The sequence below is a fragment of the Callospermophilus lateralis genome, chromosome 3 (genome assembly GCF_048772815.1).
Source record: "Callospermophilus lateralis isolate mCalLat2 chromosome 3, mCalLat2.hap1, whole genome shotgun sequence".
NCBI classification, from domain to species: Eukaryota; Metazoa; Chordata; class Mammalia; order Rodentia; family Sciuridae; genus Callospermophilus; species Callospermophilus lateralis.
The window spans coordinates 25,282,479-25,299,874 of NC_135307.1; the positions used below are offsets into that span (position 1 = coordinate 25,282,479).

The 17,396-nt window shown below is 39.9% G+C and overlaps 1 protein-coding gene across 9 annotated transcripts in view; it reads right to left on the reverse strand.

The window, feature by feature from the left end:
• Positions 1-17,396, reverse strand: part of Nrxn3 (neurexin 3) — a 1,468,922-nt gene that overhangs the window by 785,958 nt on the left and 665,568 nt on the right. For 6 of the 9 annotated variants that reach the window (XM_076848054.2, XM_076848056.2, XM_076848058.2 and 3 more), the window contains 3 exons: positions 10,354-10,735; positions 9,346-9,536; positions 8,406-8,579 (listed from right to left, as the gene is read on the reverse strand). In XM_076848054.2, coding sequence (XP_076704169.1) covers positions 8,406-8,579; positions 9,346-9,536; positions 10,354-10,735 — 747 coding nt within the window. Of the gene's footprint in view, positions 1-4,264; positions 4,292-8,405; positions 8,580-9,345; positions 9,537-10,353; positions 10,736-17,396 lie in introns of all 9 variants that reach the window. The other 3 variants (XM_076848052.2, XM_076848055.2, XM_076848050.2) reach the window with 1 other exon arrangement.

Genomic DNA, 17,396 nt, shown 5'->3' on the forward strand with positions numbered 1-17,396 from the left:
CCCCATTTTTTTTAATGATAGAGATACATATCATCATCCTCCCACTGGTGTGAGCATTAAGTGAGATGATATATACAAAGCTTATAAATTCCTCCAGGAAATGTAGATTACTGTATCTGCCATGCAAAATCATGGAGAAAGTGACAAGGTACCCAAATAAGATGCAGATACAACCTACCCAGTCCTCAGCACATTCCAATACCAAGCAGCCTCTTGGTCAAGGGTATTATTAGATCTGCTGGCAAGGAACGTCGGGTTTCCTGCTCCCACTAAGTTAGGGCAGAGTTGCTGAGGAGTCCCGGAACAAGACACAGGAAGGTAATGAGCCATGTCTGCACGGTTCTATTGAAGTAAACCTCAGTCATGCAATGTAAAGGGACAAAGGCAAGAGCTACTGTGGGACATTAAGTTTAATTCCTGTCCCTCATATTGTTTCCCATAGGGCAAATCACTTTTGAGTGCTGGTTTCTATTATGTCAAGTACTACATTTCATTACATAAAATACAATGGAGAATGTGACTCAGCCCTTGGATTTGGAGAAAACGAGGTGCAGAACTAACTGCATTTCTCACAATAAAGAAAGTTGCAGAATTAAAATTCCCTCTACCTCCTAATGGCTGAAGCCAATGCTCATCCATAAATGAGATTCTTAAAAGAATCTTCAGGTTCTTAAGGCATTAAAGCCCCATACATTGACTTTCTAAAAACAGCCATCACTTAGACCCCAGAGTCAATCAACCCTGGATCCCCCACCTGCCTACTTATCATCTGGGCATAAGGGGCAACTTACATTTCTAGAATAGAAGCATTCAACTCTAGAAATAAAACCACTAAGGGGAGTTATAATCAAAAATGAGGAGACGACTTTCCGATTAATCACCTAACCAAATCAAGAGTTATTCTTTGATGTCTCATCCTTTATGTCATCCGCCTAACTCCCAACATACGTAACATCATGCTTCTTTTACAGTTCTGATCTCCTTTCGTATATGGAAACACATCTAGACAGCCTGTTCATCTCCAGGAGTACCCTTCTTGCAAAACCAAAAAGAATTAAAAAGTTACTACTGAACATTCTGTAGAAATTGCCTTTCTGTACAAAGAATTCTGATAGAGACAGCATCTTTCAGCACTATAGCATCTCCCAGGGTCCCAAGTGAGTACCATGGAGAGCTCCCACAACCTCACCTAATATAGTGAAGTGCCATCCTGCCTGAAACTAGAACAGTCCTTAAGAATCAGTAGAATGAAACAGACATTATTATTACTGTGTGTATATATATGAGACTGCATGACCAATGTGATTCTGCAACCTGTATACTCAGAAAAATGAGCAATTATATCCCAGCTGATTCAAATGTATATGTCAAAAAAAAAGATTCTTCATTAACAGCTTTTGTCATATTATCTATCTCTATCTGTTATCAACTAGAATAACAGTGCAGCACGGGAGGGTGCAGCAAGCAGGAGAAACAGCTCATTTTCATTCTACATTCTTGAAGTTTCCATCTAAGAAGGAAACTTGTTTTCCTCCTTGGCAAGGAATGTAAGGGAATTCTGGGCCGAATCTCTTCTCTCTGTTTTAACTCTAGGGCTTCCCTGGTGACTGTGCTCCATGCTTTCAGCTCCTTTCCTTCTTATCTGTTCTCCTTCTTGATGGCAGAGAATCCTTGATAAAATGAAAATCTGACCCAAATCTCTGTCCCCCTATGGCATCCTCAGAATAAGCCCAACTTCTGGCATGAAAAGTCTGTTTATACCTGTCTCTACCTGACTATTCCAGTTTCACCTTCTCTCACATCTTCACAAGTGTATTATTTCACCTCAAATGAGCTTCCTCTGCTTATGCATCTAAAACACATTTGTTCTTCAGCCCAAATTTCCCTGAGAATATATGAGGTAACCTGCCGCACCCCACTGTGCAGCCATCCTCGTCCATCCTCACATGGCAGGATGCGTATCTCCAGGATAGGAGTCTTCTCTCTGCAGTGTAATTATTGGCTGATCTCTGTAAAGACTAATGTCATATGCAGCTCATCTGCATCCATAGTATCTAACTAAGTACCTGATACCCAGGAGTACCTGCCACTCCACTGTTAAAGTAAACTACATGATCACTGGAGAAGTTTAAAAATTAAAAGAAAAAAAACTACCCAACAACACAGTAACAAGAGGACTAAATCTATTGATCCATCTAGACTCAGGATACCACTTCCAGTAGCTCCTTGTTATATTTCCTTCTTAATACATTTGCCTCTATATCTTAAGACTACCTTACTTCTTTATCATATGTTTTTACTACTCTTCAGACTTCATGATAATCAGTACTATCTATGCCCAAAGGTTATAGCTGAAAAAAGGCAGCTGATGAGTAATGGTCTAGACCCCAATGTCAGGAAAATAAAAAGCGAAAGCATTTTCATTCAGATTCTCATTTGCCATTATACAGAGAAAGAGTGAGATGATCCAAAATAATTACAAAGAATATCATCTCCTGCCACAAACAGAATTTCAAGTCATTATGGGAATGGAAGAAAGATTGTGTCAATGGAGTAATAACTTGAAACTCAAGACTATTAACAAACAGTTCCTATAGAGGGGAAGTTAAGATACTCCAAACCATCTCCTGTCCGCAAATTTGTATTTACATTTTGGTAAGCAATTTATAAACGACATGGAGATCAATCACTTCTTTCTATGATTGCTACGAACCATTTTTCCTTTTGATGGAAGCTTGAACATTATTTTCCCACATCCCTATGTGGGCCCCTGTGCTGTGTTCTGGAAATTCAAAATCCATGTCATTATTACCCTGAAGAACAATAAAGTTGAGGAGGATATATATTTACCCAGTTTTAGCTACTAAATCTCATCCTAAGGAGTTTCAAAAGTCTAGGAATGCCTAACATTGTAGAGAAAATCCTGCTCCTTTCTCCTCCCCTCCAATTACAGAGTAGAATGTACTGGAACATTTTGACAATTGAACGCAACACTTTTACAGTATTACCCAAAATGGTCTTATAGACTTTGTAATTGAATGTTATTGTAAAGCTTCCTTAGACTTCAAAGTATTAATCCACTGTATGTTCTTTTTATTTCCACCAATTTTAATATATGTCAGAATATATATGAATCCAAGAAGAGGTGAAGAAAAAAGCATCACGTATGGTCAAATGACTAGAGTGAGGCCTTATTAGTGGATGTCCTCCCGAGAGATGCCTGCGCTGGTTGCCTGTATGGCATGTAACAAGTCAGTCACAGCTACGTAAATGATCTTTTAGATGAAAAGTCACTTTTTTAAAGCTACCTTTGCCTTAGCCACTTCAAAGAAATTCTGCTGATTGCAAACTCTGCAGAGGCCTTCGGAAGCTCAGTTCCCTGCTTAAGAATCAGCCACGAGATACCCACACGCCTGTTCCTCCCTTGCTATTCTGAGTCAAAGAAGCCAGACACGACAGGACCAGTAGGTAGTTATGGATTTTATAAGGTTCCTCTTTGAATGGTAGAAAAAGCAGCTTCTGCAGCAGATATTCACTGATATCGCACATGCAGGCATTTTATAGGGTATTCAGAATAAAACTGACAGATCCTCTTTTTCCCCCAAGAGTGCTTTTTCCCTTAGATCACAACACAGGAAATTAAAATGCTTAATGAAAATCCCCAATAGGAAATATAAACCTCTGGAATGCTTTAATGACATTAATATCTCCCAAATGCCTAAAACTATTTCTTTATAAAATGAGTTAAATGATATGCTCTTTCATAAGGCCCAAGCAGTTAAACACGCTGCTCTAAGAAGTGACCTTCCTGACCCAGAGAATAATAAATGAAAAACTCAAGTGGCCTTTTTTTTTTTTTTTTCTCATTCAAAGTTCTGCCTTCTGACTATGGCAAATAGATTAAAGGAGCCAATCTCTCCATGGCAATCACCAAGAGGTGTTAACCATTTCCGGAAAGGGTGAATGTGTTCGTGGATAGTCACAGCTATAGGATGCTGTCAAACCTCTTTGGTCCCCCCCCCCCCCACCGCCAGAATGAAATCATGTTCTTATTCCCCTGAGACCTCCTCTGTATAGTTATTTTTCATGCACTGATGCGGGGTTTCAGTCACCCTTTTAGAAGAACACTGGTTTCAGCCCCCTCCCCACAATAGCAGCTGTCTAAGAGGTGTGACAGCTTGAAGCCCTCTAAAGCCGAGATACCAAGGGTTACACGGGGCATCTTTCAGTCCAAAGTGGTAATGGGAATAAGAGCCTTCTCTACCTTGCAGGTCAGCTTTGGTCAACGCAACTTTGTTAGCAAAAGAACAGAAAAAGCGAAAACAATAACCAGAGGTTAGTAAGAGGTAGAATAAACCAGGGTCACATTACAGAAACGAAAACGCAGTTTGCATAACCAACATCACTCAGACAAGACATGGAGATGCTCTACAGTTTCACCAGAGACAGCACAGACAAGGGGACAAGGGGACGCGCAGACCAGGGGCAGAGCGGGCCTCCTCAGAGCCAAGTCAGCAGAGCAGGGGCAGGAAAGAAGTGAACTTCACAAAGCACAAGCGATGGGCACAGGGAGGCTTCACACATTTGCACAGCAAGCCCCAAGGTGTATATGGTCCAGAAACAAGGGTAGCCAGACTGAAAGACACGTGTGCACAGACAGAGCCCACAAAAATAATTCTGAATGCTCAGGACTTGAGCATGGAAGAGTCACTTGGGAATCACCCCCGGCACCCTCTTTCAAATGTCACCATGAAACATGGCACCAGAATTGAGCGTTTCTATCAAGGTGATTTATTTGGGAAAACTACTAGAGCTCAATTTCTTCGAATTATAAGAATATATTCAAACCCAAATGTTTGTGGGCAAAAAGGCACCAAACCAGTGTCCTTTTTATTTATTCATGCCAGTCTTCAAACAATGCATGTGTGTTTCTCTCAGATGATTACCATCTGCAATTGTGGATTAGCATTTCTAGACAGTAAGGCCTGAGTCTCAATAGTAAAATTCACCTCAAGATGCAAAGAGACATGTACCAGCCAAGAATTAACCGGGGTATTATTTTAAGAAATCTTTGCCCAAACAGATAGGTCTAAAGTCACAGCTAGATGTTGGCTAGGAAAAGCACTTAATATCTAAATTTTACATACTGCATATATTATAGACATAAATCAAAACCTGATTCAAATGGCTCTTTCTTTCTACAAAAATGGAGAGCCAAAGGATATTGGAATAATGAGCTTTTAAAATGATTTTGGACTCTCTTGTCTTTTATTTGCTCTGTTGCTGTGGGTCAGATATAATTGGGAAATACTATCTTTACCACTCATACATAGATCTTGAAATGTCATTGTCAATGACTTTAACAGGAACATAGGATGTATCCTGCTCTATGGACCCTAAATGTATGAAAAAAAAAAAAAGCACATTCTCCATCTTAAAAAGATTCAGGTCTTAGTTCTGAGTAAGGAAACCTTCTCTGCCACCTGTTTTCTATTCTATATGCAGAAATGACCAGTGAGAAATGTGTTCTTTCCTGCCTCACCCCCAAAGGCACACACTGTGTACAAAAGAGTCAGAAGGAGATGACATCTTGCACAGCAGTCTCTCCAAGGTTCAAGGCCCTTCATTTTCCTCCCCACTATCTTCCACAACCTCATTTCCACAGAACCCTAAAAAGCTCTTGGGACCTTTTATGAGGGCTTATTCACAATGGTGCAAACTTTCAATGACAGTAATTTATGCCTTAACCCACTTTGGGGCCATTTTTCTGGCCACCTAGGCTCATTATCGAAGTCATCTGTGTACAATAAACAAGAGCCTCCTTCCCTTGCACTCGTCCTCCACTCCGTCCCACCCAGTAGGGCAGTCACAATGCTCCACGGGGAACCATCGTCATTATCTCCATGGCAATAGAGTGCAGCATGATTAGGCCCGTGGGCTTTGCCATCGATTAGGATGGGAGAGCCATCAAGTCACAATATCCGGCTGGGAACAATCACCAGTACTTAGAGGAAGCTCTGCACACACTATAATGCATGTGATGAGTCATGCTGAACTACACATGGAGCTTCAGGTTGGGCAAGAACATCTCCCCAGTGCCATGGATCATCTCTTTCTGCTAACACTCCCATTGCTTCTCTCGAGGCTCTCTTAAGTGGGATCCACTCCCCCTTACACTACACATTTTATAAAAGGTAGTTCAGACATTCTTCTAATCCAATACTATAGCTTTATTCCTCCACATCCCAATTCTTATATTGAATAGAACTGTGCTTCCAATGCAGCAGCCAGAGACACAGGCAGCTGCAGAACCCTTTAAACATGTGCATATAGAACTGAGGTGTGCTGTAGATAGAAAATGCACAATTTTGCAGGATTAATATCACAGAAATGAATGTGAGACTCATAATCTATTGAAGAAAAAAAATCTAAGAATCTACTAATAAAGTTATATTAATTACATGTTAAATAATATTTTGTATATAATGGGTCTATCATATAAAATTAAAATTATTTTACCAGTTATTTAACACCTTTTAAAAAATGTAGCTACTGGGAAATTTAAAACCACATGTGTGACTTTTGTTATGATTCTATTGGGCAACATTACTTTAGAATAAAATGAATGATTCCTCTTAACATTCCATGTTGAAGAAGTGATGGTATGATAAAGCATTTGAATAGTGAGTGCCTTATGCTTTTTAATATGTGCTTTTAGGACTTAAGTTGAAATATGGTCATTTCACAATCTTCTAAACTATGATACTCAATTTAATTCCAAATGCTGCATCTATTCCAGGATTATCCTTTAACACTTGAAAAATTACAAACAGGAGGATTAAAAAAATTTTTTTAGATGAATGAAATTCTGCATTTCTAGGAAAACACATAAGTGACTACTTTAAGACCTTAGTGATTCTGAACCTCCTGCCCCCCCTACACACACACACACACACACACACACACACACACTCCAAATATGGACAATAGCATTTAGAAAAAGCTTCTGGCTAAAGAAACTTGGAGTAGGTCGTAGGGATGTAGGGATGATGGGTCTCTCACTAGTGCAGCATAGGCAGCTGACTCTTAGGCGAAGGGAAACAACTTGCATAAATACAAAGTCAGAATGAGAAGCTGATGAGAAGCTTTGACAAAACTGTGCTGTAAGGTGGTGAGTGGACTCAAATGAAAGCCGATTAACAACAGGAGAGATGGTTGACGTTGAACACAGGAAATGAATGAACCCATTTAACACCAGTAAATTAACAAAGGAGTACAAGAAAACATAATACTCTGCACAAAGGACCATGAGGCTCAACCAAAAGGAGAGAACACATGGATCTTGGTGACTGGTCAAACAAGCTCTTTGCCTGGCAATTAAGTGTGTAGTCAGTCACCTTTTCAGCCAAACCTAGGCTGCTAGGGAACCCCAAATGTGAGCACTGCTGCCCTCTGCTGACTAAAATTAGATTGCGTTAATTGTAAAGAATTGGATTCAGAAAGACTTGTAAAATTCAGCTAATGTCTCAAAAGAGAGTGGATCATCTTCAGAAACAGGCTGAGCATGGTTTGTTGTGCTGTATAGGTGGGTATGTGGTTGTTATTATATTCCTTGCATGAGATAATATTTGTAAACAATAATCCCATGTTTATCAAGTGTCTACTATGGATCAGGCATTTTTCTCACTCAGATTTATTTATATTATCTTTCAAGGCAAGTTTGGTTGCCTCATTTTACAGGGAAAAAAAATAAGGAAGGAAGATGTAGCTCAAAGAGGTTCAATAATTTGCTGAATGGCACTCAGTTAACTGGAGCTACTACCCGGACCTGGATCTAGGTCTTTCCAACACCAAAGCCCATGGTGTTCCACGATTCCACAATAAAGGGTTGCCTAACAATGCCTGATTTCTAGCAAGCACTCAATAAATATTAGTTCCCTTCCATTATCATGGCATTTTGACATCATTTTCCTATCTCCTGTTGCATTTATGTTCAAACATGCAGTCCATATTAGCCAAAATAAGAAGCATTTTATTGATGTTGATACATAAGTAAAGTCTGTCCCTGATCAAGTATTAAAATATAAGTAAAAGTCTCTGATGCCCTTTTCAGCCATTCAAGAAGCAAAGGCACAAGTTGGAAGAAGCCTGATGTCAATGCCAGGGAAGGTTCTCTGTGGGCAAGTATGTGATCCTGGGGGACATCTGCCAACACATACTCCTGGAGCCTGTGGCACATGTCCTGACATACTCAGCCAGGGACAACAGGGCAATGCTGGCAGTGCAATGTCAGGTGGCAAATGGGATGAGAGAGGACTGGTCAATTGAGGAAAGAGGCATTGGCAGAGGCAGCAGAGAGGCTTGGTGCTTGCCACAAGGCTGGAACTTCAAAGGAAAGCTGGTACCTTCACAGCCACGCTCGATCTGTCCGCTCCGGTGGAGGGCATCATTGATGAGGTCCGGCAGCCGCCCGTTCAAGTCCACAGATGCCAGACAGCCCTGGAAGCCATCCCGAGAGGCCACAAGCTTCGGGAGGTTGCTGTACATGCCTTGGGCCAGGCCAGCCATGTAGAGGTCGCCTAGACGGGACAGTAGGTAGCAAAAGAGACTGAGTAAAGGATATGGTAGCCGTGTGAGCAGTTCTCCAAGCACTTCAGACTATTGGGTATCTGTGGAACGCAATCTGGACAGGACCAGCTGAAAACCAAGTAATTACCAGGATCTCTAAATCGTCAAGAGAAGAAACCAACATTTCTTAAGTGCCATGCATTTTATATACGAATTTTAATCATCAAATCAATCCTTGGAAGTAGGCACTGTCCCCATGATACAGTCAAGTAAAGATGAACTATATTTTCAACAAAACATTTTTTGGGGTGCTTATAACCAACAATATGCTGAAGGGCTTTACCAACAGTCATCAAAGCTCCTAATGACCTATAAAGAGAGTAAAAATCATCGTCCTCATTTTACAAAAAATAATATTCGTAAGCTGACTACAGCTGAGAAAAATTTACCAATGTCATCTAGGCAGAAAACGACTCAGCTGAAAGACTATGTTTCTTCTTTTTTATTATGGACCGTCTCACATGTTGACATTGACCATCTCTTCGGTACCTGCCACAAGACATTCCTGAGATCATAAGAAAGGAACCATTGTTTGCAGCAGGGTCTATACAGAGACAAGGCTCAGTTGCATTATGGTGTAATTCAACATTGCTTATCTAGGAAATGCACAATGTCTCAAAAAATAGGTGGCACGCCTAACCTGGAGTTTGCCTCTGGAAACAGGGCTTCTATTGCAAGAAATGCTCCAAGAAGGATAAACTTATCGACAAGGTTTACCTTTCAAATCCAGATTTTTGGCACCATTGATAACTTGTGTGACCACCTTGGTGTCCACCTTCAGGCTGTGGGTGTTACTGTTGTCCCGAGTGATGACGACGTTGTGCCACTGGTTGTCATTCAGGGGGCGATCACTGTTACCTTTGATCACATTGGGGCCATTTCCGAGATCAAAAACATAGTGTATGTACCTGTGAGGAACAATCACCACCGATGACTAGCAATTCCCTGCTGCACTACTGGCAATGTGCAGGGGCTTTGAGTCTCCCAAGCCTAACTGGTATAATGTGACAATCATTAAAGCATAGTTTATAAGAAGGGTCAGTTCCTACTCTATTATACTTGGTTCTTGTTCCACTCTCATAGAGGCTACTTTTTTTTTAACACTGTTATGTAATACTATCTGGAATAATGTCATGTAATACTATCTACTAGTAATACTATCTAGAGCCAAGAAGTAGCACAGGTGGTTCACTATAAAACTCTGGGGCAACACTTCATTCCGTTAGTCAAGGATCTGGTTCTGATTTTGATTTTTTTTTTTTTTTTTACTATTTTCCAACATGTTGTAGTAAAATGTCTTAAAGAAAGGGCAGCTTTTAAAAATAATTTATATATGAGCTTATGGTTGGGTTGCAAATATCTGTACTTCATTTCTAGGCATATAGTTGGTGATTACAGGTAGTATTACTCAAGAGATGGATGTAAAACATGCCTGAGTCCTCTTCTGCAAAAATAAGCTTTTTCCCCCATAGTTTTAAAGGACTGTATTTCAGAGTAAGTAGCTATGACATTCCCTACCAAAAAATGGAAAATCTTAAATAGCATTATGAATCTCTTTTCCTTCCTGAATCATTTTGTGACTCTTTGTAATCAAAGAGGAAGCTATAACATGAAAAGAACAGAGGTAAAAGAATGGAATGAACAGGATTTTTTTTTATGTCTGTATTTTATGTGGAGCTTGTGCAAAGATATCCAGCATAAACCATTGGGGGCCCCATATCTTACCCCTTGACTAGCTCAACTGCAATGAAGTCATTGCCATCACCGCTGTTGAAGAGAATGAAGCCATCGGCCGAGGTGGTTTTGAACTGGAAGAAGAGGTGCATGGAGGTGTAGGCCTGGAGGGTGGCAAGGCTCAGGTAGCTGCTCTTGGTCTTAAAGGTGACGGGGTCAGCGATGATGTTCCTCAGTCCAAAACGAGCCTTCAGCTCACAGTAATCAATGTCACCATTTTTGCACAAGTCAATGTAGAGCAAGCCATTAAACATGAGGCTCTGCAGGTGCCCAATGAAACTAGAGGGGACGACGGAGATGTATCGTTTCTCTGTCATGATACCAGTTTCAATATTATGGAACTCCAAGCGAGTGTGGTCTCCCACCATCGTACCTATGAAAACCAGATATGAGGTACAAACAGGAAGAGTTATGTTCTGTCACAGGATCCTTACTATATCTTTTAGTGTAACTTGAAACTTGATGGAATGCAAATGGTTCGATTTCCTTGATTCAGTTCAAGAAAACAAGATAATCATTATAGGGTATACCTGATTTGGTGCCAAAGAGCTGAACTCTGACTCAGCCCAAGTCTTATGTTCTGCATCCAGATGCCCAAATATCTTCTCAGAATGGCTTGTCATAAAAAGAAGAATGTGCGATTAAGGGGAACCTGATTACAGGCTAAAACTATGAGTTCTCTGTGTTCAAGAAAATGATTGCGTACCAATGTACAGGATAAGAAGAAAGGTCTTTGCTGCCCCAGCTCTTGTCAAAGATACTACCAAATAGTTCTTGCTATAATAATTCACCACCTAGTACTTGTAGAAAAATTTCTGCTCTAGAACATCGGTTGGTTTTATCTGCCCAGCAACTTATTATTTTCTAGCAATAACACCTAATTTTCCTTTGGGAAACTACCTTTTGCTCTTGAAGTATATGGATGGAATGAATGAAGTTGACCCTACTCAAACTATCCTGATTAGACTATTACTTATGTTTTATCACCCAATCACAAACTTTTTTTTTTAGTCTAAGGACTAAAAATGTGATCCTCAAATGTTGATACACGTCAGAATTATCTGAAGGCTTAGGCCCCACGCTCAGAATTTATTAGTTCAAAAGTCCTGGTTGACACTTGAGAATCTACATTTCTAGCAAAGTTAAAGATGATGCTTATGTGGCTGATCTAGGCTGAACCACCTTGCAGAGGACTAGATTAGGAACAATCCAAACCAGCACAGTGATAATGCGCTCCAGAGCTTTTGCAAGCACATTGATGAAAGGCCTGTTTCAAGCAAGACTTGTTCAAAGCATAGAGTTCGCGGTGGCCTTGCAACAGCCACTGGTATTGGGCCTGCCTGGAGAAAACACAACCCCAGAGCAACATGCAGTCACATGTTTTAAAACAGCTGAAATAAGCTCCTGATGTCAACTTGGCTATAGCTGTTCATACAGGCATTAGGGCTGGGGCTAGAGTATGAGAGGGACAGTCACAACCAACTTGCATGGGGTTGAAGGAAAGGATCTACAACTATGTTCATAGCCTTGCTAATCTGTGCTTTTAACAACTGCACTCTGAGAACTAAGAAGTAAGAATGGTGGTTCATGGTAATCCAAAAAGCTAGATCCCTGGCTTCTAAAAGAAATCTAAAGAGACGATTTTCAAGTCAATCGGTAGCTTTGAAGGAAATTCTGACATTGCGAACTTGTGAAATTCTGCTTACCAGAAAATCAGGGGTATAAAGCAAAAAATATTGGGAATGAAAATGGAGAGAGACTGAGCCAGGGCCTGGGCAAGGGCTTGGATATGTGGGACAGAAGCCAAGAAGGGGAGAAGGAAATCCCAGGATGAGCCCAGGAACGCAGCCTGAGTCAGATTCTAGGGTGACTCAGAGCGCAGCTTCAAATCTGAGCCAGGGAGGAGAGGGGAGAAGGCAATGTAGAGCCAAACTTAAAGAGGCACTGGCTCTAATACTTGCTAAGGGAACTCACTCCTCTGTGGATGACGATTAAAAAATAAATAAATAAATAAGTCTGGGGCACCTAGCAAAAGTATGGGAAAAAAAATGCTTCAAATTTGAAACCTGTACCAGTCTAACCAAATATTTTTAAATAAATCTATCTATGTGTGTCAGCTAAAACATTTTAGTGACTTGGAACCCCTTCACTTATATCTTCCTGTCTGTACACTAAACCTCCCTTCCACTTCAGGAGTGAATAAATAAATGCATACCTTATAGTATCTGTTTTCAAATTTGGGAGGGCAGAGAAGTAACTTGGGTGAAAGATAACAAAGAGAAGCCAAGATTCTGACTATTCCCTGTACACCAAACGCTGCACTAAGCGCTGCCTCCCAAACACCATTATTACAATAAAATTGTATATAGGTATCATCATCTTGCTTTAGAGGTGATGGCATTTAGCTTACAGAAGTTAAGCAATGTGATCAAGGATCAAACAGGTGGTAAATGGGAGACCCTCAAATTGAACCCAGGTGTGTAAATTCCAAAGCCCACATCTTTACTAGTATACCATAGTGTATTTACCAAAAAAGAAAAAAAAAAACAGACTCATTTCCGAACACCATTATCCAAGAAAAGCAGCAGGTAGAATTTAGCAGGTGAAGTTACCATGCTGGAACTGTAATAATGAGTCCACACTCCTTCCCCATGGCCAAGCGCCACAATGCCATTCCATCTGATTCAGGAGTAATACATTCAGCAACTTCCCCCAAAGCAGCCTCATTGCCTTGGCTCCTATTCCCACATTCACTTCCATATTTCAAAGACAGCCAAGAAACTGTCTGCAGATCAATCCTTGGAGTGATGAAGAACATAAACATATGGAAACTATTGGCCAGGTTGAGGATGTAACTCCCCAGGAGGCCATGGCAAATAGTGGATAAGTATATAAATTCAAGAGCTGTACAGCATGGATTTACATTCTAACTCCACAAGGTCTTAACTGGGCTACCTTAGGAGAGTTACCTAACTTTTATCTGCCTCACTTCCCCATCTGTGAATTAGGTAGGAAGTTGCCCAGGGCTAAACATAATCCATTCATAGAAAGTACTTAGAATGGTACATAGGACTTAAATCATTAGCTATTACTAAATGATACAGCAGTTTTTTTCCTCTTTCTCTGAAATGTTTTATGCATTTTCCACTTATTTACTTATTTAATTTGCTCTTTTCTGAGAATGCAAGTTTTTTAAAAAAATAGGGACCACTTCCATGTGTCCTCTAGCATTCTGCAGGGGCCTGACTACTTCAAGAATCCCTATACTGAAAGGCAGGAGCTTATATTTGGCATGTCTTCACAGGGGTCAGAGTTTACATCTTCATTTCTTCATGAGGTTCCTGGCCAACATTAAGGCTTAGCAAATAATAATAATAATAGGAAAAGCAGAGAGGAAGTACCTTGAGTTCCCCCGACTCCAAGACACAGGAAGAGAAATTAAAATGAAGGCCATATTTTCCTACAACTCTCTAGCTCCCCTGGTCTTTCTCCATGATATCAGCACTTTTGAAGAGTGTGTGCTATAAAATGCTTTATTAAAAAAAAAAAAGTTTCTGGAGCCAAATACATTTGGCAAATACTGCATATTTAATTATTGATGATTAGCAATGTACATTAGCTCATTAAAAGTTCCTCATAAGTAAGTTTTGGCAGTACAGAAATTCATGATTTTTGACCTAACATTTCCCAATCCTATTTAATCAGGCTTTTTATTAACACAAGGAACATGTTTTTAATGGAAAAATCTGAAAAAAAAACAAAAAAACGACTTTTTACAGCATGAATGACAGAGAGAGAAATCAACTTGAACCAAAGTAGTGAAACAAAGGGGTGAATTTTTATATTAGCATGAAGTTCTGGGTGGAATGGGTAGTTCATTAGGTCTCCATTCTGAGAGGTATAACCCAACAGAGGTATTCTTTTAATTTATTCTTAATAATAGAAATCCAGCCCAATCAATCAATCAATCCTTATTAACTGTCAACTGAACTTAATACTTTCTGAGAACACAATTACACTATAATAAATGAAAAACACCAGGTTGAGGACTATTTCTTTCTTTGCTTTTGATTTCTTATGAGTCTGGTCTATTCTTTGCATCATTTCTATAAAGTAGTTGAAAATTTGGCACACTGGGGGATCTTAAACAGCATGAATGCAATTACTAAATAAGCCAATAAGACACCACTTAATAACCTGGGGACTGCGGTATTTTAATTTCATTGCCTGATTTTATGACTTCCATAAACTAAAATTAAAATTCCCAAACCCCTTATCACTGAAAAAAGCAACCCAAGGTTACAGCTCATAAGCAAAATAACTCTTTTCCTCTCCCAAATCTCTCCATCCTCGTGGCTGCTTTGTTCCACCGCCAATGAATTAGGGGGTAAGGCTGAGAGTGAAGGAGCTTGGTTAATTTCAAATATCCAATGACTGCATGACCTGGGCATTCCTTGGTTTAGCCCTGAGTTCTAATTATTACTGGCAACAGAAAGCACAATTTACAATTACCTTTATTCCAAAGGTTCTATCAAAGAATTATGATTGAGAGAGGGAATTACGGCCCCCTCAGTTCTGCTGCTCTTGAAGCTTTCAGGGTGTGCATTTCCCAAGGAAAATGAAAGGTACTCAGGGCTAGAATTGGGGTGAGGGTGCCATCTAGTGGCTGCTATTCAGAATACGCTGTGAATTTCCTCACTGGGATTTAATCAGCCAAGCCCAGTTTAGCAAGGGCTGTTTGTTCAAACTACCGCCAGAGCTTTTGTGTGCTCCTGCCCGCACTAATGGTTTGTGATAATTTCTGGGACAACTAATGCAGGCTGACTGCACATTCTAAACAGTATAACCATTTTTTTTTTTTTTTTTTGCATCACATTTCTTACGTTCATTTCAGAAAGCTAAGTTACCCTCAGGAACATAGACCAATGCTTTCAACGTAAAACAATATTTTCTCTACTGATGTCTGCATATAACTACAATGGTTATACACTTGTGGTTCTGTTTGCCTTTGTTTCCCTGTGGGGGAGAGAGTTGGTGTGTGTCTACCACCCGAGTCCTGCCCATTCTTTCCACTTTTCCTCTATTCAAAAAGAAATCATTTTATTCTATTTTTTTTTTTTTTTCCTTTTTGGTACTAGAAATTGAACCCAGGGGTGCTTAACCACTGAGTCATATCCCCACCCCGTTTTTATATTTTATTCAAAGACAGGATCTGGGTGAGTTGTTTAGGACTTTGCTAAATTACTGAAGCTGGATTTGAACTCATCATCCTCCTGCCTCAGCCTCCGGAGCTGCTGGGATTACAGGTATACACCACCACACCTGGCAGATAAATCACTTTTTTTTTTTTTTACAATGGGTTGGAGGTAGAATCAAGAAGACATGGATTTGAAGCTTAATTATCCAACTCTAAATTTCATGTTACCTTTCTGACAATATGAACATTTATTTTGAAAGACCATGTTGAATTATAAAAGATTAAAGGAGCTGATGCATGTAAGATAGACAACACAGTGTCTAATGCCTACATGCTAGCTGTTCTTCCTCAATCCTCAGACAGGTTTTCTCAACCTACATACACACACCCCTACACTCCTGTTTCACTATAATTCCTGACTCCAGAAATATAGAACTCAGGCTTATGAATATAAAATTGAATTATAGGACTCAAAATCGCAGAACATTTTTGCTAGAAAGAACCTTAGAAGTAACAGAAGTTCAAGTTTCAAAATGAGGAAATGAAGAAAAAGAGGTTTAGTATATCTATCCCAAAGGCATAAAGCAATTTAATGGCAATGATTGTCTTAAACCCCAGGGCTCCTGACTAACTGGCGGTCTTATCCACAGAAGGCCCTGCAGAGATGGCTTAGTCTCTGATTGTACTTGTCAAAGCCCAGGGATGGGGAGTAACTTTCCCAACACCCTGCAGAATTAGCGTCAGGGCCCAGACCAGATGCCAGCAGTGTTCCATGGAATTCCTAGTACTACCCGAGTTCTTCTTTACCAAACACAAGAATTCTATCTACTATGTACTGCTCTGGAATATGAGAGTGTAGACTTACAGGGGGAAAATGTGTAAAACAGCACTTGAACGTGCCTTCTCTCTTCCACACTAGACCTCATCAATCACAACCACCTGTCAAATTTGGGCTGAAGATCTACTTTCATAAAGAACTCCCAATCACCCCATCCCTGTCAGTCATTTTCCCTTCTGATTGACAATTATAATCTTACTCATCCAAATTAGAATCTCATCATATATTCTTATTTCTTATTCTTATTTCATTTTCAAATACCAGAGTCCTATCTAATCTACATGATTGATTGACTATTTGAGGCAACAGGCGAGCTCTGCGCGTCCTTCTTATTGTCTACAAGTTGAGCACACTGCTGACATGCAAGGGGCTCTCAGGAACTGCTTCTGTGTTGTGTGGGACGCTAAATGTTCCTTTGCATATGTATGGGTTCATTCATCTCTTCATTGCCCTCTAAATGTAAATTTCACCTGTTTTTTATATCACCATATTCCAAGTTCCTTCTAAAACAGTTCTGGGTACAAAATAGGCACTCAGGCAATAATGATTAACTCCTAAATATCATGCACTGTGCTGGATATTTACATGTCCCTAAAATATTCTGAACACCAGATTATCTACCTCCCTCTTCTTTTTCTTTAATCTTTTATAACTTTTTATTTTATTTATTTATTTTTATGTGTTGTTAAGGATCAGACCCAGGGCTTTGCACGTGTGAGGCGAGTGTTCTACCGCTGAGCCATAACCCCAGCCCCTCTCCCTCTTCTTAAGTACAACCTGTTCACCAACTGAAGGAAGTGGCACTTGGAAGATGACTGATAAGTGATATTTGAATTATTGGATTCTAGAAGGATCCATAGAACCCTACATCTGTCCTCCAGTTGTATGTTCTGTGCCTATAGAGAGAGACCCCAAAATAAAGAATTATAGTAGTAGGTACATTCTATAATACAGATTGATGAAAGGGGAATTTTTAAAAATACGGAAGAAAATTATTTC